The sequence below is a fragment of the Fomitopsis serialis genome (assembly GCF_022376445.1).
Source record: "Fomitopsis serialis strain Sig1Antser10 chromosome Unknown B0H18scaffold_15, whole genome shotgun sequence".
Taxonomy (NCBI): domain Eukaryota; kingdom Fungi; phylum Basidiomycota; class Agaricomycetes; order Polyporales; family Fomitopsidaceae; genus Fomitopsis; species Fomitopsis serialis.
Genome location: NW_025954975.1, coordinates 153,611 through 177,013, shown reverse-complemented (window position 1 = coordinate 177,013; position 23,403 = coordinate 153,611). Strand labels below are relative to the sequence as shown.

Below are 23,403 nucleotides of genomic sequence, written 5' to 3'. Positions count from 1 at the left end.
AGACTTAGGGATACCAACAAAGCGTCACTGTGGATCTGACGTTGACGTCGTTCGCCATTTACTGAAGGGCTGATTGTCTCTTCAAACTTCAGTAGTCCCATTGCGTTGCGCGCCCCCCTCTAGTAACACGGCAGCCAGCCTTGATTGCTTTCCAGGCAGCAGTAGACGGACCCATTTGTACAGACTTGGAGCACACGGACTATATAGTACTCTCGCCATTTCAGTGCCCATTTCGAAGGAGAAGGGAGAACGGTGGAGCACATATCCAACACTGTCTATAAGGTTGCTGACGGCCTCCGAGGGCTCTCCGTCTGCTGCTATCCTTGTACCCACGACGTCATGTGCTAATCATTCGGCCAAACTAGACACTGTCCGTTTCGTCATACCGGATGAATCTGAATCTCTGGCTGGCATATATAAGGTGCCCGTGAGAGGGCTCCCACTGCTACACACGTTATCACCACCGGTAGGCGGATCGCATAATGTTCAACAAACTCAAAGACAAACTCCATAACACAGGCAGCTCTACCCCTGCGACTGGTGCAGGTACAACCAACACCACTGCTGAATCCGAGAACACGCTCTATATGGCTGGCGTCGGCGCGTCTCTGAGGGGCCGACTGGTCCTCATTACCGGATGCACGTACGTCGCCGCCGTCTCAGTCCACACATGAAAGCTGACGCCCGCTACGACAGGGGAGGTATTGGACAGGCGACAGCGAAGGCCTTCGCCCGTGTCGGCTGCTCCATCGCAGTGCACTACAACGCACAATCCTCTGCGGCGAAAGCTGAGACCCTCATCGCGGAGCTGAAGACACTCGCACCCTCTGACGCCCAGCCAAAGTTCGCCGCATTCCAGGCGAACTTGTCGGGATACGACGACGCGCGGAGGCTCTACGGCGAGGTCGTCCAGACGCTGGGCAACCCCGATGTCCTGTTCAGCAACCATGGCATGGCGGGCCCGACGATCGGGCCGAATGGGGACATTCGTGATATCAGCCCGGAGGTTTTCGAGGAGACTTGGAGGACAAACACAGGCACGCACTTTTTGGTAGGTTCGTGTCGGAGGGAGAAAATAGGCCACTCACCGTCACCGCTGCAAGCTTACGCAACTGTGTGTTCCATACATGGAGGAGCAGAAATGGGGACGAGTCATCTACACGTCAAGGTCAGTTCTGCGCAACTTGTTATCAGTAGCTCAACGTAGTGTACTCATCCAATGTCTCCCAGCGTTGCCGCTGGTAACGGCGGTGTGATCGGCCCTCATTATGCATCGTCCAAGTCTGCTCTGCACGGGCTTGTCCGCTGGATGTCTCTCCGCTACGCGAAGTCAGGGATTGTATGTCCCAAGCTATTCTGCCGCATGACATACCTCCTGATGTACTGACACTGAACGCGAAGACGACGAACGCCCTCGCACCCGCGCTCATCGAAGGTAGACGTCACCCACCACCTCCACCGGCACCCCCATCCACGCTCACCTCGTCTTCCTCCAATCCAGAAACGAACATGATGTCCAACCCGACGCCTGAGGCCCGCGTAAGTGGTTGCTTGGATGCCGGATAACTGGTACTCACTGAGCACACCGATCACAGAGCAAAATCCCGATTGGAAGGCTCGGCAAGCCCAATGAGATGGCGGACATCGTCCTGCTTCTTGCATCCAACGGGTACATGACCAACAAGGCGCGTCGCCTCGTAAAGCTGTACAAACGAGGAGCACATCGGCTGACAGAAAATGACAGATCATCGTGGCAGACGGAGGCTGGACCATCGGCAACTTCTAATCCGGAAGACGCTGTACAGTCAATGTTTAGCCGCGAGAAAGGAGAGGGAATACGAACAACGAAGGAGGTATAGCATTATTTGATACACTATGCATGGACACTACGGAGATGTACAATTAGTAACCCGGATATCCTGTCCCTGCGAGTATACGTATCTATGAACGACAGCATGCGGAAAGCAGTACAAAGTGAGATCGAAACGAACCCGAATCCGTGAGTAAACACAAAAGCGCAGCATAGAGTGAGGCCAATAGGCGGTCCTGCCTGCCTGAAGTTACGATAGCCTAGGCGACTTGGTGTTGAGCCCATTCGTCTCTGTGATTTCTTGCAGACGCTGATTGCGCTTGTTCTCGAGCTCCAGTTGTCGTTGCAGCGTCCTGGGAGAAGATCATCAATATCCGTAACAGGGGGGAGGACAACACTGAGGACTAACTTCAACTGCGTGTCCAGCTCGAACACGCGCTCCTTCGCGCCCTGTCGCTCGCGCTTGACGGCTTCTTCCGCCTTTCTCAACCTGCTCTCATACTCCTTCACACGCACCTCCCACTTGGAGTCTGCAGCGACCGTCTTCTGGTTCATCGTAGTCAGCTTTTCCTCGGACAGGACGAGCTGATTCTGCAGGTTCGTGATGCGCCGCTCTGCGTTGTTTGCACGAGCGGCGAGCGAGCGAACTTCCATAGAGTCGCCCTGGCCTGGCTTTCGTATGCTAACCAGCTGCGCTTGAAGCTCGCTGACGGTGGTCTTGAGCGCCTCCACTTCGCCCTCTCTCGCACTGAGCTTCTTGCGCCACGTCGTCTTCGCCTCGACGACCGTCTTCAGGCTCGTCTCGAACTTGTCGATCTGCTTCCACCGGAAGTCGAGCTGCTTGCGCATGTCGCTGAGTTTCTCGGCGTATTTTGACTCAGCGTCCTTGACACGCTTGTCGAAAAGGCCTTGAATCTCGCTCAGTTGCTTGAGGCGCGAGATGAGGTTGTCGTGGAAGACGCTGAAGTTCGTGAAGGGCTTCGTCTCCGCTTGACCGTTCTTTTTCTGCGCAAGAATCAGATCATGCGTGCATCCCCGTCGAAGATGGCACTCACCGGTGTCTTGTCGACGCCGAGAATCTTGTCCATATACTGGTAGATGGTCAACAGGAGCGTGTTGCGCTCAGTGAGCTGATCGCGATACTGAGCTTCGGCGGATAGGAGCGACCGCTGGTCCTTTGCTAGCCTTTGCTCCAGCTCGGCGACTTTGGTTCTACATTGCAGGACCTCTGCTTCGGCCGCCTTCAAGCTTGCGAGGCTGTTCTCGAGCTTCTCGGAAACATTGAGTCTTGCTTGTGTCTGCGCTGCAAGCTGCGACGCGAGTTCGCGGTTCTCCGCGTGAAGCTTGTCAATGACGCCGTCGCGCTCGCGGCCCTTGCCTTCACGATCGCCCAGTTCTTGCCGAGCTCTAGATACTCATCCTCGAGCCGTTCCAAATCACGCTTCAATCGGTCGACTTCGAGTTGGAGGGAGAATCGAGCGGTGGTGTGCGTCTCGCCAAGCTTCTTCGACTCGGCCTCCAGCGTCTCTAGAGCGGATTGCACCTGCGCAAGGTCGGTCTCGCGCTGCGTGAGGAGAGACTGCGTGCGTGCGAGGTCATTGAGCGCCGACTGCAGGGCGGACTCCTTGGCCTCCAAAGCGCGCTGCTCAGCACGAAGAGCGACGTCATGCTCTTTCTCGGCTCTGTCGAGATCGGCTTCCAGGCGCTCCCGAGTGGCGCGTTCGCGTTGAACCTCTTCAACCAGGTTCTCGACATGCTGGGCGAGCTCTTCCGAGCGGGCTCTGTAGGCAGAGACATCGTGATCTCGAGCATCGATAAGGTCGTGCAACTCCTCGATTTGTGATTTGAGACCAGCCACTTTCTAAAACATTCCGAATGCGTTAGCATTATGCCTATACACGGCGCGCCTATGCAGTCTCCCACCTCTTTCAGAGCAGAAGCTAGCGCCTCGAGACGTTCTCTTTCAACAGCCTCATCTTCCCTCAGCCTATCACTCGCCTCCTTGATACGCTCGTTCTCCTCCTCCAGCATGTAGACTTGGTGACCAAGCTTCTCGATTTCCCGATTGGCGGCCTCGATCTCGGCATCCTTCTCCTCGGATTCTTGCTGCAGGTGACTGACGGCGATCTCTGTCTGGTCTTGGAGCTCGGCCATGCCGTTCTCGACCTCCGCAAGACTCATGCGAAGATCCCTGTTCTCGGCATCCTTTTGCTCAACAACCTATATCGACCACAGTGTTATTGGAGTGCTGAATGAGGCAAGGGGAGGAACTTACATCCTTGATCTCTTCAACCTGTCCCCGCAACTCATCCATCTCGCCTCGCCACTCGTCATCAAGCGTCTCAACGATGCGCTTGTGCTCCGCCACGAGCTCCTCGATCTCTCGGTCCTTCAGATCAAGATCATCCTCCTTCTGCTGAAGCTCAATCTGCGCAGCTGCTAGCCTGTCCCTGACGGTGTTCATACCCTCCTCCACCGCCTCCCGCTCCTCCCTCTCCTCCAAGATCTGCACGCGGCTCTGACTCCGCTCGATCGACTCCGCTTCCCGTCTCCGTTGCAAGTCCTCGACCTCGAGCTTGAGCGCCTCCACCATGTCCGCGAGATCCTCCTTCTCGTCGTTCCCGCGCGTCACCAGTTCCTCCAGTTCGTCGATCCTCGAGCGCAGGTCCTCGTTCTCGTCCTCGAGCTCCTCGACCCGCCGCCTCCAACGGTCGTCCCTGCCCTCGTCCGCGGAGTCGTCGTCTCGCCGCTCGACCAACTCGCGCAGCCGCTCCATCTCCTCCATGTTCTCCTCCAGGAGTCCGCGCACGTTCTCCAGCTCCTCCTCCAGCTCTGCGTTCCGTGCCTCCATTTCTCTGAGGACGCCGTCATCCGGGCCGACAGCTCGTCTCCTGCGCAGTTCCCGGATCTCGCGCTCGCGCTCCTCAAGTTTCTCCTCTAGCTCGCGCGCACGCGACGAGGCACCGCCGTTCCCCCGCTGCAGCTTCTCGAGTTCGCGCTGCTGCTCGAGGACGAGCTTCCGTAGCTTCTTCAGCTCCATTCCGCGTTGCTGCACTTCGATCTTGAGGTTGATGTTCTGCTTGAGCGCGGCTTCTACCTGGTCAGGGGCGAGCTGTGCGAGTCGCTCTTCGAGGAAGTGGACCTTGAGCTTGATGTTGAAGTTCTCCTTCTTGAGGCTGTCAATATGCTGTGGGGTATGTCAGGATACTAGACTGAGCCGCAGTGACAGGGGAGACGAGGTCGAGGGGGAAGATGCGGACAGGGTCGTGCTAGACGTGCCACTCATCGGCCGCACACTTATAGCCTATAGCTGGGGATGCAGGCGGCCAGTGGCAAATCGCGATTCTCAACACACAATGAATGCGATCCACGACAAGACAGGTATAGCTACTGAGTACCACAGACAGCTCCTTGGACGAGTCAACGTACGGAAGCAGGTACCCTCGTTTGGTCCTCCCTGTCACTTGATGTAATTCGAGTGACTTGACATCCGTCGTCGATGTCTCTACGCCCACGCGCTCGAAGCCAATCCACAGAGAGCCCTCATAGAATTTAGCGACTGGGCACACTCACCTTCTCCTGATCTCGCAATGTGAGGTTTACGCCACCTTTGGCTCCTGCGCTCCGGGTGCGTTTCATACGCCCAGCAGCGGGTGTGGTTGCAGGATCCTCCCATTTCTTCTCTCTTCCAGGAGTATCCAACACATCTCCCTCTGCATCTTCGCCATCCTCATCGTGGCTCGACAGACCAAGACGCTTGGCCGCGGGCGTCGCTTCGTCGCCTCTTCTCCTACTCAGAGAGGGCACGTTAGGCGGTGAAGGTGTAGATATTGGTGCGGATGAAGTTGCAGTTGTGTGAGAAGACGCAGAGGGTACCCTGAATTTCCGCCCTGGAGTTGAGAAACCTGAGGCGAACGAGGAAAGCGAGAGGTCCGGGACGGTGCCTGCAGATTGTGCCGATGTGTCTGCCCGAGCATTGAGGGCAGCAGACATACTGCACTTTGTCCTCCCGCCTCAGTGCAGGAGACGCAGCGGAAGTGGTCACAGCGCGAGAAACGGGAAGACCGTCGGGAGCAACTGTTGAGAGAGTCAACTTCAACTAAAGTTACTCCGGTCGCTTCTGCTGAACTCGCCAAACGCGCTCAACGCGATGCCATCACGTGCACTCGCGATCAACAATCCGTAAATGGAAATTGTGGCACCGTCCGTCCATGCGCATTGCGCACCGACTCGGAACGATCGGATGTTACAGTAAGTATCTGGTGCTACATTGCAGCCAGCTTACTGAGTGACACTCGGAGTACAGTCCATGCGGACTTGACATGCATAGAGCCTTCGCGATCGTACGCTACGGCTATACTACACACAGCACTCAATTCTCGATTATGCGATTTGTATGTAGAAGTTCTGGTTGAACGGCACGTCGACCGCAATTTCCAGCACCCTAGTGCTGGGATTATACGATACCGAGTCCGCCAAATCCAGACCATTCAGCGCCGCACCACTGGCTCTTCTGCATTAGCAGAACGATCCTCGAGATGCCCACACCGGGGTCATACCCATAAGTACCGTTGAGCGTGACGGCACCATTTTGTATGTGACGCTGACTTCGGTCGTTGCGTCGGCGTGATGGAGACACCGTCGTCCAAGTAGAGCGAACCTGAAGCGGAGCCGTCCAAATCGGGGGCGACGACGATCTCGAATCCTGCTGCCTCAGCGCAGTGGTGGTCATCGCGCTCTGAGCCCTCAAGGGCAAGATCGCACCGCCGCGAATGTGCACCGGGATGCTCGTCAGGTTGACATCGAGTTCAACGTAGCTCCCGTTTCCGCGGACTGGCTCGAAGGTGTTGAAGTCGTAGAAGATGTCGTCGGGCAGGTAAATCGAAACGGAGGTTGCGTTCTCCTCTGTTACAGGCGATACGAGGATGGACGGGCCGAAGAGGAACTGGAGGTCGATCCCGAAGGTTTGTTGTCCTGAGGGTACTTGTAGAAGAGTGGATTGAGAATGGGGGTGCCGTCGACGGAGGCCTGGTGGAAGGCGGTATAGAAGTAATCAATGAGACGGTATCTATAGCAGTATGTCAGACAAATCGAATTATCGTAGAGCTGCGCACTCACCTCATATCAATCGCGTTCCTAGCTGCTTGCGCGACAGTCGGCCAACGATAGAACTCCTGGGAAATGGCTCCGAGTGTGTTGTGCTAACATGGTCGTCAGCCTTGACCCGCTTCAACGAACCTTAGTTCACTCACGTTACGCATGAACGGATAGAACGCCCCAAGAGTGGCCCATCTCGCGCACAATATCTCGGTCGTGTTGTCACCGTACCCGCAGATATCTGCGCCAGCCATAGGCACGTGGAAACACTCGCCATGCTCAAAATGCCCGAGATCGAGTTACGGTAATGCTCCCAGTCGCTGAGGTTGTCGCCCAACCACTTCTGCACCTTGGTCCCCGCACCGGCGAATGTGCTGCGCGTGACAACAAGTGTGCGTAGTCCCGGGCGTCGAGCCAGCATGGCGTTGTGCGTGGCTGTGGACATCATGGTACCGAACAGATTGTCTACAACAAGTCATTAGCCGGAATAATGAAGTATGCAGGTATTTTAGCCGCTCACGAGTGTTGTACTCCACCATTCCATTTGCATGGACAGCGGTGGTCTGCGCGACCTCATTATGAGCGTTATGACACTTACATCACGACACCTACGTAGGCCGTGAGATTCGACAAGTCGCCCGCAGCGTTGTTGATCGTGTACGGCGGATTCACCAAATTCTCCGGAGTGTATTCCCTCTTCGACATCGCCCTCTTCCTGTACTCGTTCCGAAGATGGGCGTATTCGGGTCAGGTGGAAGAGTAGTACGGCCGGGGATCGCCGTTGTCGATCGCTTGTGGAAGGGTCCGTGCAGGGGACGTCGCAGAACTGTAACACGATATGAGCCAATCCGCGAATGGGGATCCAACATTCTGGACGTACGCTGGATGGGTCGTTCATGTCGATCCAGGCGCCGTCGATGTCAATACCATTTGAGGGTTGTAGAACAGCTGGAACTCATTCGTCCAGAAGCTGTGGTAGGGACGTCAGCAAACTGCCACCAGATTTTACGGTGTCCAGACGCACTCTTGGATGCGGGATTGAACCAATCTGCAGATAAGGTGACGTCAACATCACTATCAGTTGGACAGTTCCTGTCCACCTAACTTACCGGGGAAGACGGTTACACCTATATCGACCGATCGAACACGTCAAACGGAGGGAATGTAGGCACAGAATGGATCACGCACCAGGCCATACGACACCGAGGAAGTAACTGCCGTTCTCTGCCTTCAGCCACACATCCGCGCCGACCCGCGATCATACGTGCCGTAGTTCTCGCTCGGCGCATATGCAATGGCCGGATCAGTCATGAGGACTGGACGAGAGCATAAATCACAAATGAGATGCTCAGCTGTAGTCACACGACGTACTGTAATGCTGATCGTGGTCGTGGAGTACTCGACGATCTCGCGCATCCTGGTCAAGGGGAAGTAGTCTGGATCCACGTGAATATGCGGCGATTGTACATGTAGTCTGGAAAGCGATTGTGCTTCAGTCAGAACGGTACCCATGAGGAACAAAGCCGACATACCAATGTCCGTCCACATCGTTTCGAGCGGAATGTTGGCGTCCGTGTAGTTGACGATACATTCGCGACCTCGACATAGTCTGTCAGAACATAAATCCATGCCCCTTGATAGTCAACTATCTCTACACACACCTGTGTAGCCATAGCGGCACTGATGGAATCCGAAGCTCCAGTATGGCACCTCCGCGGGCGTGCCGACCACTTCTGCATATGCCTCGCTACCTCTGTCGGATCGGTCTCGCTGCCTGCGAGGAAGTAGAAGTCCAGAACACCACCAATCACGTCATACTCAAGGCTTGACCCTCGTCGTTCGTGACGATCTTGATGTCCATGCCATTGAGTTGAGGAAAAACACGCCGTGCGTGCCGCTCAGGCGGTGTTCAAAGTAGATTGGGTGGTTGCCGTAAAGGTTCGTACCGTTTACACCCCTAGGCGTCGCGGCTCCAAAGAGTTCGCGTGAGGTTCTCTGTCGGTAGACGGAACGTCTCCGTGTGCTCGCCGAGGCCATATAAGTTCGGGTTCGTCGGCAGGTCCGTCTTCACGCGGAGGTACTGTGGCTCAAAGATCAACGCATGAGACGCAGTATGAACAGTGCTTCGCCAGTGGACGCGCGATAGATGGTGAAAGAGAATGGCGAGGTGGTGTAGTTGAACTGAATCGCAGCAGTCGACGGGTCGACGGACGGATCTGCCAAGGGTCGGGGAAGCACGGATTCGGGGACTTCGTAACGCGTCTCATTTCGTCGGTGATCTTGACATGGATTCGCGTGGCTAGGGGCACGAACTGCATGAGTTACGCATCGCAAGGTGGAGGAGTCGAGTACAGACCGGTCTCGTATGTCACTTGCAAACTGAGTGCCTCGATGTCCGAGCCGTAGACATTACATGCCTCGCCAGCCAGCACAAGGCTCGCGGTCAGATTTGGACCCGACGTGACACATTCGTCGCGGTGTAGCCAGGACACGCATCCAGTACACTGGGGTCAGTGTAAGTGCAAAGCATACTGCGTCGCAGAACACGGCCAGAGCGCCACGCCAGGGGCATCGCCGACTACGAAGGAGGGCCTGAGAGACGAGGACGACTCGGCGCGACAAGCCTCACAGAGTGCTCATTTATAGTCTGTGGTTGGCGGCATTGGCATAGGACCCTGCATCGTCGCGGGGTCGGCGAGAAATGAGATCAGACTGTCTGGTCAGTTGACCATCCTCGACCACGTGTGATGCATGACTGGGCAGTTCCATGCGTTCTCACACACAGTCGGGACGTTTCGAAGACCTCGGACATGGTGACTGCGTGAGATGCAAGGACCATAAAGCCCGTCGGGGAATAGGCATCGCAAATTGGCATGGTCTAGCTCAGGTCAAGTATGGCACCTGACATACGCGGTCACATGTGTACCGTTTTACTCGTGACAATCTCAACGTCCAAAAGCTGAAAGCACTCAGCGCGCGGTGTCACTCACTTGGACAGTGTGATATGTAGTTAGCTCTGTTCGCCAGAAGCTTTAGCGGCGCCGATGAGCACGAATCTATATCCACAAGCGAGCACAGACCTAGGAGGCTGATGTCCAACAAGGAAGCCAAAAGGCAAGGTACAACACGACAGAACCATGACAACGCCAGACGACTAGTATGCAAGCGAGCAAAGCAGTAAGTTACGATAAGATAGCGGAAGATAGCAAGTACGACTGAGACGCAGAAGGGAAACTGTCCGAAGATTGCAGAGATGATATATGATATGTGAGTTGACTTGGTTGTAAGTGCGAAGTGTCCGGGATGTGCGAAGATGGTACATATGCGAGTGTAGATGCGATGAGGATGAGACAGAGTAGGGAAGAATGAGGAGTCGCGATGAGTCGTCGGGCCGGGGGGGTGCCGCGAAATGTGCGATATGACGGAAAGTCTTCTCCGGCGATGAGTGACTGGCAAGGAGAGGGTCACCATGAAGCAAGCTCGTCAGGCATAGACCATGGATCAAGTGCACCAGGCACAGGTGTCGGGGTTTCCGGGGCAGGGGTGGGCCAAACAAAGGAGTATGGGTTGAGTTCGTACGTCCCTAGCTGAAAATTTCGGGCTTCCAAGTCAGCGTCCGACTCAGAGCGATGTTGGCGGGACATCATGAGCGAAGTCCGTAAGGCCTCGAAGGTGGAGAATCGCGGCGAACACTCGCTCGACGGGGTTCTGAATTCCGGGAGGAACGAGTCTGTGAGAGAGGTCGGGAATCAGCATTCTCATCATATACGAGTAAGCGACGTGAGGACTCACGCCGGAGCGGGGCAACCCCAGCCATGATTGCCGTCCAATCGACGTCAGCGAACCATTCGTGTCCCATGACTTCATGAGCGGTGGGGCGCTTGGAAGGATCGACATCCGTCATCTGCGGCAGGGGAGTCAGTTAGGAGTGTGCAGGGGCCGTCCTGAGGCAAAGATACTCACCGCGAGTACAAGATCCAACGCTGGATGGTCCTGGAGGTCGTCTCTGATGCGGGTGCGCAGTTTATCCCGCATCCACATGGGCCTGTCCTCGTAATGTGTTCCCGACGGCAAGTAATTACTGAAGGAATACTTGAGCCCGGCGAACATCTCGATCCATACACAGCCGAGCTGCCAGATATCGACCTTGTAGTTGTGCTGGAGGCCCATATGCTGCTCCGGTGCGAAGTAGAACAGTGTCCCGCCGACGTCCTGTATCACAACATCTTCAACTGACGCAGTTGAAGCCCAGACTGTCAGGCCGAAGTCGGCGAGGGTGCATCGACCGTCTTTGTCAAGGAGGAGGTTGTCCGGTTTGATGTCTCTGTGCACGACCCCGTAGTCATGAAGCTGACATAGTGAGAAGATCTAAGACGGAGAGCGAAGTCAGCAATCTGGTCGTCGCTCCGAAGCTAGCTCGTGAACACGAACCGACTCTGCACAGTAGTATTTCTCCTCTAGAGGCATACTCTGCCACTCCGGACGCGTTCGTGACAAGTCTGTACGCTTCAATTCATATTTGAACTCCATGTATTGCGTCAGCGAAGCACGACATAGCTCCTGTTCAAATCAAGTTAGAAGATGTCATAGCAAGGTACGCAGGGGAACGTACCATGACGAAGTAAATATTGTCTTCGTCCTCCCAGCTCTCGATCAACTTCGTCAACCCTGGGCATGCGTGTGTAGTCGCCCACCGCAAGGTGTCCATCTCATGACACAGCAAGTCGTGTATGTAAGGGCTCTTTGCATAGGCCTCCCTCTTGTGCGTAACTTTGATGGCAACGCACTCGCCTGAGTCTTTCGTGGCTTGCAAGACGCGGGCGAATCCACCGCATCCGATAATGCCGTCGATTCGGTAGCGAGTCTTGGTGTAACGGTGATAGAGGACGAGGGGGATCTGTGGCTCCTCGTCGTCGTCGTCGTCGGTGTCGACAGTTTGGTTCGCTGGGTCGTCTGAACTGTTGGTGTCGGTGTCTATGTCGGGATGTTCGCCATCGGAAGGTTCGCTTTCGGGGAACTCCAGCGCCGCGTTGCTTGTTGGCGACACCACAGAGATGGTAGACGAAGAACCGTGGATTGGACCAGAGAACGCCGTGGGCATGTCATCATCCTCGACCGGATCAGCGCAGAGGTAGTGGAAAGCAATGGCACGCTCCGCGAGATCCTCGTAGAGGTCCTGCCTGCGAGCCGAGCACTCATCGAACTCCAGAATATACTCATCGACTCCGCGTGCACCATCAATGTCGAAGGGTAAGGGCGCCTCGAAGGGAAGGAGAGGTCTGAGGGCCTCGGCCTTGCGATGGCTATGGCACTCGCCGTTCGTAGCCAGCGGAGTGAGGCATTCGACCGGCAGGTCGGAGTCGGAGGATGAGGACGAGTGGGGGGAGTGTCCAGGCGACGGATGGATACCTGGACGCCAACATCTACCTTGTGGCAACCGAGTGGGGTGGGCGACGTCGAGGAGGACCGTGAAGTAGACCGATGTGACGAGTGCGCCGGCGCGTCGCATTGTGGCCGTTGGTCGTCAATGGTCAGGTCAAAGGCCACATGGACGTCTTTGGACGGTGGGACGACAGGGGACGTAGACGGCACCGCCCCCTTGATATGGTGAAGGAGGAGGTTGTGGACTGCGTTGGTTGGAGGGGGAAAAGCCAGTCCAACGGACGCGACAATGGCCGTGCCCGAGGGATGTGGCGTCGGAGTGGTAGGGATAGAAGACGCGTCGAAACGCGTCGGGGTGGCGTCGGAAGGCGTAGCGGGGGTGTGGCGCGATGCCTGGCGAGCGAAGGCAGCCCTCGCGGCCTCCCTCAACGCGTCGAACGCGTTCGGAACCGTGGCTCGAGCAAGAGTACGCGCCTTAAGGGTCCACGAAGCCATGCCCTGGAACTTGAATGCGAACATATTTCGTCGGGCAACGGGATGGGGAGTGTGGGCAAGTCTGCGGTGATGGTTGAGAGCAAGGATGGGGGAGGATGAACGGGGCGGACGACGCTTTATGGTGTTCAGCTTGGGCCCTCGCCACCGTGATTCATCTCCGGTTTAGGTAGGTAGGTGTGGCTGCGTGGACCTCCGGGGCTTCTATATAGAATTTCAGCGCTCATTTCGAGGACAAAGCGTGAAGCGGTTTGCTCGTGACATGCGGCACAGCCTGATGGACGAGATAAAGATAAGTACTTAGCGCAGCGACGAGGGGAAAAGAATGCTTTATTATGCGCGTTGCGTTGAGATCAGTGAGCGGTGGTTACCTTGTTTTGAGTATCCATTGTGTTCTCGAATGGCCCAAGCATGCTAACTGAGCAGAAAGCAGACATGGTTCTACGTTAGGTCTGTGAAACATCCCTTACCGACTGTTCTGCGCAGGCCACGGGACCTGCGGGGCTATGAAGCTCGCGCTGCAAGCACTAAAGCCTAGAACACGAGCTCTGCAGGAGCGGTTGCATCGGAATCCAGATATGGCAGGCACGTTGATCCGAGATCCCTTCTTCAGATTCAGATCGTGCGGCTGCCAGCGGGGCACTGTCATAGCAGTACTAGTGCAACCAGTGGTTGAACCTGGTTCCATTCAACGGTACTGCCCCCAGCGATTGAACCCGAAAGGACGACAGCAATATAGACAGTATATCGCTGGATACATTTCTCCATGTTTCTGTATTGTATGCTATGATTGGACAAGCCTTTCTGGTTATCGGACTCGAACTACTCTCGACATGGAAATGTGACTCACTGCGGACCAGAGACGAGATGCCACTGCAGCACTGGGATGTGGGCATCGCGAGGATCGCAGTCGGTTTGCTGCCTGTGAGGAGTCTCGTCGGCAGCAGGCTAAGTACAGCCTCGCGCTCGTGAGCCGCAGAAAGGCACTGGCAGCAGGCTGATCAGAAAAGCGTGTTGAGCGCCTAGCGGAGGATAGGAGGAGCGCCGTTTGTTGCTCACATGAGCTGTGGAGGCCTGAGGAGGAGCCTCTCAGGTGGCGTTGTCGGGTTTCGAGCGTGCCGTTGGGTTGTGTTCTCCTGGTCACCTTGTACTTAGTATCGTCGCTCGACCCAAATTCTCCTGGCGCGCGCGTATTCTCACCTAGCCACTGCGCGTCTCTAGGATTGTATCACCTCATTGTAGGCGAGCCAAAACAGATTGGTTGACTGAACCAGGTCTATCGGAAGTGACCATGATGATACAACCATATAGCAATGATCAGAAATAGGCTCGAGCACCTACAGGAATTAACATGACGGAACACAAAAAATGATACTACGCATTGATATTCGCCAACATCTGTCCGAGTCTCTTTCCAATTGCAATCTTAGCAGGGTCGAAGCCCAACCCGTTCCATCGCGAAATATTAGGAGGAGGATCGGGTTGCCTGTACTCATCTGGAGTATTGAATCCCTGCAGAGCAGCGTCCGGACTGGTAGTACCACGCCTGTCCTTGTCGATATCGTTCCGTTGAGGAGTATGTGACGGTGAGATGCCAGTTGCATAGCTTATCTCCCGAGTAACGGCCTCGTACGGTCTGCCCTCTTTGACCAGACGCACGTACTGCCCCGCTCGAGTCGGTTTCGGAGGCGAGTATTCTGAGCTGGTCTCCTCGTCTGCTTCCGCTGGGGTGATACGTAGGACCGAGGCTTCGCGATTATGTGAAGAGCGACGCGGGCTTCCACCATATGCCAGAGGTCGTCCGCGCACAACAGCTCCAGGGTCAGCGGGGAGACTGCTTTCATCATGGAGGTTTTCCATGAACTGCAGAGCAGCCTTTTCAGCAGCCTCACGCATCTGCCGTAGCACAGCGTCGGTCTTACGTAGGCTCTGGGTCTGGCTCCACGCCCTGCGTACAATCTCCGCGTTGAACCCATGGTTTTCGGACATCGTTTGTATGGCTGTCTCCACCCCGATGTGCACCACGACGCTCTCATCGTCCTCACTGATTTGTATCGGAGGCTCCGGCTCGACCGATGCGGAGCGTGGTTTTGGCTGCTGGACGAAGCTGAGAGACTCTCGTCTGCGGGGTCGTCGGAAGGAGAATGAGGTAGAAACTGTGCCAACGAAAGAGTCGTCGGCAGAGCGAATACCGCGGGGAGCAGAGGGCAACAGAGGCAAGGACTGTCGGACACGGATACGCTCTTCTGCGGCGTGGTCGTCCTCGGAATGTGTCTGGGGTGCGGAACTGCCCCCGAGTGTATGTCGTCTACCGTTGATGTACGGTGTCGAAGGCCCGTAATCCCTTGCCTTGCCTTTGGAGTCGGGTAGCGCGGGATCGAAGTGTACGCTACGGCCGAGATCCGGATTCCTTGAGAACTCGTCGGGCGGAGCAGGGACAACGCTGGACGGGCCCGACATCGAAGTATTACGATGAGAATGTCTTGCCGTGTCTCGCCGGACAGGCGTGCTCGTCACGACGCCCGCATGTTGATCCTCGCCGCCAGCCGTCCTCGTCTGCAACAGATGGCCATTCCTAGTCAATTCTTGCTCTAGACGGTCTAGATGCGCCTTTGGGAACCTGAAAGACGGCATGAATTCTGTGCCTGTCTCCTGAGGCTCTGATTGGCTGCGCTCGGCAGAGACGACTCGCTGACTCGGCTGGCTGAAGACGTGGTGCTGCGATTGGCTATATTGTGCTTGAGAGTCCTGGGATGCTCCTAGATCTTGCGTAGGCTGGCTGAAGGGATGGTGCGTTCTAGCAGACTGCGCGGGTAGCTGGCGCAGGGCGGCTACGGGTTCTTGCGATTCCGTCTTCACCTGCACGTCAGAAGCAATAGGTGGTCGGGCATTCGTCTGTTCTTGTTGTACTTTCCTCTTTCCCTTGTCCCGTCCCCTCAGCGGTGGCCAGACTCTCACTTCCTCGTCCCGGTCGCCCCGGTCGCTACCCTCATCGACCGCTACACCGGTCGGTCTGGCGCCGCTAGGCTGTACCCTTCCCATGGCATCGGTAAAGACGTGGTTATAAGGGCCATCGTCAAGACGTGGCGGCTCTCGTGGGCGTTTGAACCGCCGCTCCTGACGCTGCGGGGAAGGTGTGACGTCCCGAGAACTAGGTATAACAGGAGTACTGGCGACAGAGGCGAATATTTCTTCCGATGGCTTCCGCAAGTACCTGTGTTTAGCTTTGGGAGCAGGAGGACGCGCACGAGGGGTGATCTTGACATCGGGGAGGGACCGGGACGCGGACGATCAGGTGGATCAGACATCACGGGTTGCCGGGTAGCTTTGTGAGCGTACTTATGTTTCACTGGAGCCATGTCTTCGACTGCGAGATTGTCGGTCAGCAATTGAATGGATAATCACGCTCACTGCAAACTTCCTACCTGGCGGAGAGCTTGCGGGTGGCGTGGGGTTCTGTGACACCTCATTGGAGTCTGCCTTCTTCTCGAGCAATTCGTGAGCCAAAGGGATAGCCTCAGAAACTACAGAAGCCCCTCTGACGTGGACTGGCGTGGACGTTGTCGGGAACTGGCCCGGAAGCGACAATTCTTCGACATCGGTAATACGCGGAGATGGGGGTGGTAGAGAGGGGTACAGCCGGTCTGACGAATCTTTAGCGCGACTGACCGTGGTCGGGGAAGGGGCGCCACCAGGTGAAAGGAATTCCACTCTATAGTTGACCAGATATCAGACCCTTGAAATACAACGAAGTACAGGTGCTGTGAACTCACGGTTCTTGCTTTATGCTCGCTATTGCATCGACGTCGACGTCGATCTGTCGTTGGTCCCCCGGCTCGACAGCTGAAGGAGCGGGCTGATCTTCCTGATCCTCTTCCCCCTCCTCCTGCTTGATTGCGATTGGCGGGTGCTCCTGCTGCTGGTCGTCTTCCTCGTCCTCAGTCTCGTTGTCGCTTGAGTCGCGAGGATCGAATATGTCTCCAGTGTAGTCATCCTCGCGGGGAGGCACTCCAGGAAGCTTCCCGTTCACTCTTTGCGGACTTCTCGCCTGAGGTATCTCTGTCCGTCGTTCATCTCGTGTCGGAATGCCAGCATCGGCCTCTGTTGTGCGTTCGTTTTGTGCTATAGTGCCACCGTTGTCTTCAACGCGTCTTCGCTTGATCTTGCTCAGCTCTGCAACACCATCGTCCGATTCGCCAGTCCGTCTCCGCTTCGTTCCGGTCTGTCCTGTCTCGCTGCCTTGCTGGGATGGCGTGCTACTCAGCCTGAGCGAGGCGTCCTTCTCTCGTCTACGAATCGCTTCTTCGACCTCATGTTCCTCTCCGGCCACGCTCTCCGCCTCTTGCATCTCTGTCTCCTGCGACTCTTCCTCTTCCTCCTTCCGCGCCTCCCGTACCTTAGCCTCATTTGCGTTAGCCTCCTCTGGCTCTTCGCGCTCTTCTGGGATCGGCTCATCTAGCTCAGAAGACGCCCTCTTTACCCTGCGGCGTCGTTGGCGGGAGCCTGTAGGTGTTTCGAAAACCGCGCGAGGAGGACGATCAAGCTGACGTTGCTGGATGTATTCGTCGAACGTTTCGCGGCGGTTCTTGTACCGTTCGCGCCAGCTTTGGAAAGTGTGGCGTGAGGCCCAAGGCCATTTGCCCTCCTCCTGCATGGGGACGTATTAGTGGGTGCAGGAAGCGAAGCATGGGCATCTCACGTCGCCAGCTAATGTCTTGTACAGCTTGTTACCAAGGCGACCCGGAGTCGTAAGACTGTGCTCCGCGAGGTACTCCGCGAGATGCTCGTCATCGGAGGCCGTGAACGCGACGCGTACACGCTTCGCGCCTCCACCCGGTGATGATGACGGACCAGCATCAGAGGCGAGCGGCTGGAGCGTAGGGTTCTTCTGTTGATACTTGCGTACTTTGCGGTCGAAGAACTCCCGGTCTTTAGCGTAGTGATTTCTCCATGACTGCCAAGTGTGGCGGTTGGCCCAGTCCCACTTGTGCCTCTTCTGTAGCATCAGGATTTCATTGAGCCAGTTATCGCGTCGAGCAAGAAGAGCCAGGTGCTTACATTATCCTTCAGAGTCTTCCAGATCTCGTTTCCACTGCGGCCTTGTGGATTCGTCGTATACTTCGCAAGATATTTGATCATGTAATCCCGATCTTGGTCCGTAAATGGAACTCGCCTGCAAAGCAGTGCTGCCTCAGTCCGAGAGATAGATAGTAAGGTCAGAATACGCACGCGCCAGGGGAAGACGGCCCAGCCATGACTGGGTCCAAGTGCGCCGTCAAGCGACGAAACGAGTTGACTAGGAGAGCGCGACCCGCGAGACACTCAGTAGCACAGCAAATAAACGGGTCCGCAGAATGCTGCAGCAACAGCAAAGACCTGCGGGCAATCTCAGGCAGTAAGTTCGTGATGCGCTCACGACGAGTCGGTGGCGGCGGGAGGGCGCGTAGTTGAACCCCCGGATCACGTGAGCAACAAACGGCGCTTGTGCGATCGCTCGCTTCCACAGACGCCCGACGCGCTTTCTGCGACTCGCGAGACTGTAGCCCGTTGCCGACAGGATTCCTCACAGGCGGCAGAACGCCTGCGATCCTTGCGAAGCCTGCGTAGCAGTGCTGCAGAGGCATCTTGCTTCTGCTACATACGCAGTGAGTCATAATCCCATGTCGGAAGCCGTCCGAGTCTAATCAGACATATGTGTCGAATCATAGCATATGGTAATACACAAACATGGTGATGTATCCAGCGATGTACTGTCTGCGTTGCAGTCGTCCTTTCGAGTTGAACTCGCTGGGCACAGTGAAAGAGACTAAGAGACTAGGCAATCTAGCACTGGTCGCACTGCTGTGACAGTGCCTCGCTGGCAGCCGCACGATCTGAAGAAAGGATCTCGGATCAACGTACCTGCCATATCTGGACTCCGATGCAACTGAAGCGCAACGCCAGAACTCGTGTTCTAGGCTTTAGCACTGGCACTTGCAGCAGCGCGGGCTTCATAGCCTCGCAGGTACCGTGGCCTGCGCAGAACAGTCGGTAAGGGTTTTTTACGACCTAACGTAGAATCATGTCTGCTTCCTGCTCAGTGAGCATGCTTGGACCATACTACGAAAACACAATGGATGCTCTAAACAAGGTAACTACCGCTCACTGACGCAACGCGCATAATAAACCATTTTTCCCCTCCTTGCTACACTAAGTACTTATCTTTATCTCGCCCATCACGGACAAACGGCCCCAGCTTCACGCTTTGTCCTCGCCGTGAGCGCTGAAATTCTACTCAGAAGCCCCGGAGGTCCACGCAGCCACAGGCCTACCTAAAACGGAGATGAATCACGGTGGCGAGGGCCCAAGCTGAACACCATAAAGCGGTGTTCGCCCCGTTCATCCTCCCTCATCCTCCCTCTCAACATCACCGCAACTTGCCTGCACTCCCCAATCCCGTGGCCCGACGCAAGCATGTTCGCCCTCAAGTACCAGGACACGGCTCCGTGGTCCATAAAGGCACTGACTCTTGCTCGCGCCACGGTTCCGAACGCGTTCGACGCGTTGAGGGAGTCCGCGAAGGCTGCCTTCGCTCGCCAGGCATCGCGCCACACCCCCGCTACACCTTCCGACGCCACCCCGACGCGTTTCGACGCGTCTACATTCAATACTACCCCTACCACAGGAACGCCACACCCCTCGGGCACGGCCATTGTCGCGTCCGTTGGAGTGGCTTGTGCCCCTCTAACCTACCCATTCCATAACCACCTCATCCTAAATCCCCTCAATAACAAAGGGGCGGTACCGTCTACGTCCCATGCTGTTCCACCATTCAACGACATCCATGCGCCGTTTGACCTGACCATCGACGAACGGCCACAATCCGAGGCGTCCGCTCACTCGTCGCGTCGGTTTGCTTCACAGTCCTCCTCGACGTCGCCCACCACACTCGGTTGCCAGCAGAACAACAAGGTCGATGTCGGCGTGCAGGTATCCTTTCCGTTCCCTGAACTCTCCCCCCATTCATCCTCGTCCTCCGACTTCGATCCGCCAATCGAATGCCTCACCCCGCTGACTACGAACGGCGAGTGCCACAGCCATCCCAAGGCCGAGACCCTCGAACCTCTCCTTCCCTTCAATGCACCCTTCCCCTCCGATGTTGGTAATGTGGCTCGCGAGGCCGAGGGCTACATTCCGGAGTTGAACAAGTCCACGGCTCACATACAGGACCTCCACGAGGACGTGCCAGCGGAGCGTGCCATTACGCACCGCTACATTCAACACGCCGACACGGACGAAGACGACACGTCCGCTAAGCCCTCAATCTCAACTCGCGCTACCTCGTCCACGGGATCCGTCGCGTCGACATCAAGCAATTCGTCATTGGAGTTTTCCGACACCGAATCCTTCGATGGCGAACTCTCTGACGCCGACGGAGAGTGGGACTCCGACGACACGGATGGACGGCGGCAAACCACTACGACGAAGAGTTCAGTGTCCCGCCAGTCGACACAGATAGGCCCAAACCGCGGCGAATCATCGCTCTCCATAACCCGCACACCGGAAGTCGTTACCTGGTCAATGGCGTCATCGCACATGGCGGGTTCGCCTATGTCCTGGACGCCACTGATCTCACCGGGGAGCCCGTCGCGATCAAAGTTACCCACACGAAACGCGCCTACCGGAGGCCGGGTGCGCGCCAAATGTTGATGGACGAGATGGACATCATGGCATGGGTAACGAAACAGAGTCGTCGGGGACTGAATCTGGGGCTGATGGGGCTGGTGGAAAGTTGGGAAGACGAGAATAACGTCTACTTTGTCATGGTATGTGCAATCGCCCTCCATCGATGACACTTGCTGAACGCCACGCGTTGCCTTCCAGGGTTTGCACCGCGGCTCACTGCGGCAGTACATGGAGCTCCAATGTGATCTCGCGTTGGACGGCGCTGATCGTCAGAAGAAGTTCGAGTTGAAGCATGTTAAGCATCACGCAGATAGGTTCTACATGGCGCAGTCGGTGCGTGCTCGCGGGTCTTCGAGCGCGACGAACCAGGCTGCTGACCGTCGCCGTGCTCTCTTCCAGATTTTCTCACTCTGGCACCTGCACGGCGCCGGGGTGGTGCATCGGGACATCAAACCAGACAACCTCCTCCTTGACAAATACGGCCGGTGCACCCTCGCCGACTTCGGTCTGGTGATGCGCGCCGACGTCCCCGGCAAGGTCTCCTTTGAGAACGTCATGTCCTCGCGAGAATGCGGCACGGAGGAGTACTTCGCGCCCGAACAGCGCCGTGCCCTACCATACAACTACAAGGTCGACATCTGGGCGCTCGGCTGCGTCTGGGTAGAGCTCCTCGCCGGACTGGACGAACCGTGGACCCAACACGGCAGTTTCCCAGAAAAACACATCGTCTACTACCGAACAAAGGGGGCCCGGGAAGGCGTGCGCGAAAGCGTAGTCGAGCTGATCGGCGAAGATCACCCTGCACTGGAACTCGTTCTATGGGTGAGTCTTCTTGAACACGAGCGTTCTCCGACGCTCCTGGGTTCGCCAACGGCTGACCGGCCCACTGCAGATGACCCAACCGGATCCTGCTAACCGTCCAAGCACCGACGAAATCATAGATCATGAATTTTTCGCTGGAATCGAATGGGACAAACTCTTCGGGGACCCAAACTACGCCCAATATGAGGGTGAGTATGATTGCCGTCTGCTATTAGCCATCCAGACGCTTACTTTGACTTCTCCGCCAGCCTGGTTCCTCCCGGAATACAAAGAGCTATCGACCAGCCTCACCGCACGGCTGTCCATCGCACATGGGCTCCAGATGGGTGGCGTGAGTGGCGCAGGCCGCTCACAAGAGGATCCACACGCCTCGTCTTACTGCGTGGAGCAAACCGAGATGCGCGTCGCCGATCCAATTGCGCTGGCCTGGTCGTCGTTCCATCTCCGAGTCAGGCGGTGAGCCACGACTCCCGCCCTCCTGGCATCTTCGCTGCGGAGACGCCTGCTATCAGACGTTGCTGCGTCCTAGCAATCTCTCAATCTCAACCTTCCGTCGCGTTTCCCCCACTTCAATTCCCTCGCATACATTCTCAATCTCGCGCATCCCGGACTGAACCCTCTCATTTCCTCGCATCGCAAATGATACCCTCGCATTTACACGGACATATACCACATCTGCATGCTCCGGACAGTTCCCTTCCGTGATACCCGCATCAGTCGCACTTGCTATCTTCCGCTACCTTATTGTTATCTGTTGCTTTGCTCACTTGCATACTGTATTATTCGTCCGTGTTGTTGTCATTATGTCGTATATTGTAGCTTCCTGTGTACGTGCTCGCTCGGTTGTCTAAATAGATGCTCATCGGCGCCGCTGAAACTTTCGGCGACCAGAGCTATATTATATACTCGAATTGTGTGCCTCTAGAGTTTACGGGCTTGTGACGGTTGTGCCTTCTCTCCCTACGTGATCGACGTCCATGACACTCGCCATGTGCGACAATCGCGCCTAGAAAGTGACAGCGTTGGTGCCCGTGAAGGAATGTTTCGCCCAGACGAGGGTCGCATGCACTGCGCAGCATGTACTGATATCGACGATGCACTCAGCTGCAGGGATCTTGAGGCATGCGACGGTTCCGTGTTTGTTCCGCCGGGTCGTGATTCATAACGTGCGTGCTGTTGTACAACTGCCACAGACTACTGGTACAAATACTGCTATAGAAAATATGACGCTCGGTTGGGCGCTGTCCGATGTGGTCCGTTCAGACCTCGGGATGCGTGTACTTGACGTCGACGAAGTCGCGATCGGTGAGGGTCTCGACGACCTTGTCGTGCAGCTTTCCCTGCGCGCCTACTGCCTTCTGCGCGATGCCGCCGGTCTGCGGTGCCCATGGGTGCGGGCGCGAGGGGACCGCCGCGCGTGCCTTGAGGAACGCACGCACGATTCGCTGCGACATGATCCGGGATCAGCCAACGGCACGAGCCGCGAAACGCACGCATTCAAACATACGTCGTTGTCCTCGGGGGAGAGCTTCTGGCGGAGCGTTGGCAGCTGGTCGGTCTCCTCCTCGCGGGCGTGGGTGTCGAAGGCGGTGACTGCCTTCGCGAGGACGTCGTCGTAGTCGGGCTTTCCGAAGCCGTGCGAGTCGGCGGCGTAGACGAGCTTCTTCACCTCCGCGTGATCCTCCTTGTTGTGGGTCGCGACGTCGCCGAGGCCGACGGCTGCGTAGTCGTTGTAGACGGTGACCTCTCTTTTTGGTACGACGCGATGAGTCAATATCAACGGCTGTCGTCCAACCGAATGCAGCGGAGGACGTACTCGGCGTCGGAATGGACGGCCATCTCGCGGATGAGCGTGTTGGCGACGGCCTTCTTCGTCTTGGGATCTGTGGCGGTCTTATATCTGTCAAAGAGCTCGCGCACGTTGTCGTGGTCGAGCTTGATCTCCCGAGTGATGTCGAGAAGTTGTGCGCTGGCCATGGTGAACGAGGATGCGGCTGTGGTAGCGAAGGGGGACAACACGGAGGTGTGAGCGAGCTGGCACACAGATGGGACGGGAGGGCATATTATATACGCGCATGCGCTGCCACGCATGCCCTGGTGGCTACGCCGCGCGATTGATCGCTGCTGCAGTACGT

The 23,403-nt window shown here is 56.5% G+C and overlaps 7 protein-coding genes across 7 annotated transcripts; 2 read left to right on the top strand and 5 right to left on the bottom strand.

Moving 5' to 3' along the window:
* Nucleotides 1-587: 587 nt before the first annotated feature.
* On the top strand, nt 588-1,786 carry B0H18DRAFT_872632 (3-oxoacyl-reductase; the record flags this gene model as incomplete). The annotated part of the gene is made up of 8 exons (XM_048040243.1): nt 588-643; nt 697-1,051; nt 1,104-1,168; nt 1,231-1,339; nt 1,402-1,441; nt 1,502-1,539; nt 1,596-1,697; nt 1,745-1,786. The coding sequence occupies 8 exons, from the start codon at nt 588-590 to the stop codon at nt 1,784-1,786; spliced, it is 807 nt and encodes a 268-aa protein (XP_047896325.1).
* Nucleotides 1,787-2,060: 274 nt separating this feature from the next.
* B0H18DRAFT_1083652 (uncharacterized protein) lies at nt 2,061-5,803 on the bottom strand (the record flags this gene model as incomplete). Its single annotated transcript, XM_048031688.1, has 7 exons — nt 2,061-2,163; nt 2,220-2,815; nt 2,866-3,224; nt 3,251-3,671; nt 3,734-4,030; nt 4,086-4,997; nt 5,384-5,803. 7 exons carry the CDS (start codon nt 5,801-5,803, stop codon nt 2,061-2,063), a joined length of 3,108 nt encoding a protein of 1,035 aa, XP_047896324.1.
* A 463-nt stretch (nt 5,804-6,266) lies between these two features.
* Nucleotides 6,267-9,744, bottom strand: B0H18DRAFT_1143470 (glycosyl hydrolases family 31-domain-containing protein; the record flags this gene model as incomplete). Its single annotated transcript, XM_048035663.1, has 20 exons — nt 9,373-9,744; nt 9,264-9,343; nt 9,193-9,206; nt 9,027-9,169; nt 8,754-8,864; nt 8,659-8,731; nt 8,569-8,617; nt 8,492-8,516; nt 8,279-8,381; nt 8,160-8,254; nt 8,096-8,121; nt 7,932-7,955; nt 7,788-7,855; nt 7,674-7,733; nt 7,428-7,470; nt 7,178-7,372; nt 7,063-7,148; nt 6,929-7,011; nt 6,874-6,878; nt 6,267-6,784 (listed from the first exon to the last, which is right to left on the bottom strand). Exons 1-20 carry the CDS (start codon nt 9,477-9,479, stop codon nt 6,267-6,269), a joined length of 1,908 nt encoding a protein of 635 aa, XP_047896323.1. The 5' UTR covers nt 9,480-9,744.
* A 172-nt stretch (nt 9,745-9,916) lies between these two features.
* On the bottom strand, nt 9,917-12,309 carry B0H18DRAFT_991711 (kinase-like domain-containing protein). The gene is made up of 5 exons (XM_048045078.1): nt 11,520-12,309; nt 11,339-11,467; nt 10,871-11,275; nt 10,700-10,811; nt 9,917-10,637 (listed from the first exon to the last, which is right to left on the bottom strand). The coding sequence occupies exons 1-5, from the start codon at nt 12,006-12,008 to the stop codon at nt 10,372-10,374; spliced, it is 1,401 nt and encodes a 466-aa protein (XP_047896322.1). The 5' UTR covers nt 12,009-12,309; the 3' UTR covers nt 9,917-10,371.
* Nucleotides 12,310-13,939: 1,630 nt separating this feature from the next.
* On the bottom strand, nt 13,940-18,132 carry B0H18DRAFT_991709 (uncharacterized protein). The gene is made up of 7 exons (XM_048045077.1): nt 18,011-18,132; nt 17,840-17,954; nt 17,481-17,777; nt 16,555-17,429; nt 16,207-16,493; nt 16,093-16,148; nt 13,940-16,039 (listed from the first exon to the last, which is right to left on the bottom strand). The coding sequence occupies exons 1-7, from the start codon at nt 18,034-18,036 to the stop codon at nt 14,156-14,158; spliced, it is 3,540 nt and encodes a 1,179-aa protein (XP_047896321.1). The 5' UTR covers nt 18,037-18,132; the 3' UTR covers nt 13,940-14,155.
* Nucleotides 18,133-20,457: 2,325 nt separating this feature from the next.
* Nucleotides 20,458-21,361, top strand: B0H18DRAFT_929975 (kinase-like domain-containing protein; the record flags this gene model as incomplete). The annotated part of the gene is made up of 3 exons (XM_048041698.1): nt 20,458-20,586; nt 20,645-20,779; nt 20,846-21,361. The coding sequence occupies exons 1-3, from the start codon at nt 20,464-20,466 to the stop codon at nt 21,359-21,361; spliced, it is 774 nt and encodes a 257-aa protein (XP_047896320.1). The 5' UTR covers nt 20,458-20,463.
* A 1,039-nt stretch (nt 21,362-22,400) lies between these two features.
* On the bottom strand, nt 22,401-23,318 carry B0H18DRAFT_929974 (uncharacterized protein). The gene is made up of 3 exons (XM_048041697.1): nt 23,085-23,318; nt 22,776-23,016; nt 22,401-22,713 (listed from the first exon to the last, which is right to left on the bottom strand). The coding sequence occupies exons 1-3, from the start codon at nt 23,243-23,245 to the stop codon at nt 22,528-22,530; spliced, it is 588 nt and encodes a 195-aa protein (XP_047896319.1). The 5' UTR covers nt 23,246-23,318; the 3' UTR covers nt 22,401-22,527.
* Between the last annotated feature and the right edge of the window lie 85 nt (nt 23,319-23,403).

Excerpts from the sequence above, each read along its gene's own strand:
- B0H18DRAFT_991711 (XM_048045078.1), bottom strand. The coding sequence starts at position 12,008 with ATGCCCACGGCGTTCTCTGGTCCAATCCACGGTTCTTCGTCTACCATC. Across the intron at positions 10,812-10,870 it reads CGTTGGATCTTGTACTCGCG|ATGACGGATGTCGATCCTTC; the intron begins GTGAGTATCTTT and ends CCCCTGCCGCAG. Across the intron at positions 10,638-10,699 it reads TGGGGTTGCCCCGCTCCGGC|ACTCGTTCCTCCCGGAATTC; the intron begins GTGAGTCCTCAC and ends CCTCTCTCACAG.
- B0H18DRAFT_991709 (XM_048045077.1), bottom strand. The coding sequence starts at position 18,036 with ATGGCTGGGCCGTCTTCCCCTGGCGC. Across the intron at positions 17,955-18,010 it reads GGGCCGTCTTCCCCTGGCGC|GCGAGTTCCATTTACGGACC; the intron begins GTGCGTATTCTG and ends ACTGCTTTGCAG. Across the intron at positions 16,494-16,554 it reads GCGAGCATAAAGCAAGAACC|AGTGGAATTCCTTTCACCTG; the intron begins GTGAGTTCACAG and ends GGTCAACTATAG.
- B0H18DRAFT_929974 (XM_048041697.1), bottom strand. The coding sequence starts at position 23,245 with ATGGCCAGCGCACAACTTCTCGACATCACTCGGGAGATCAAGCTCGAC. Across the intron at positions 23,017-23,084 it reads GCCGTCCATTCCGACGCCGA|AGAGGTCACCGTCTACAACG; the intron begins GTACGTCCTCCG and ends CGTACCAAAAAG. Across the intron at positions 22,714-22,775 it reads TCTCCCCCGAGGACAACGAC|CGAATCGTGCGTGCGTTCCT; the intron begins GTATGTTTGAAT and ends ATCATGTCGCAG.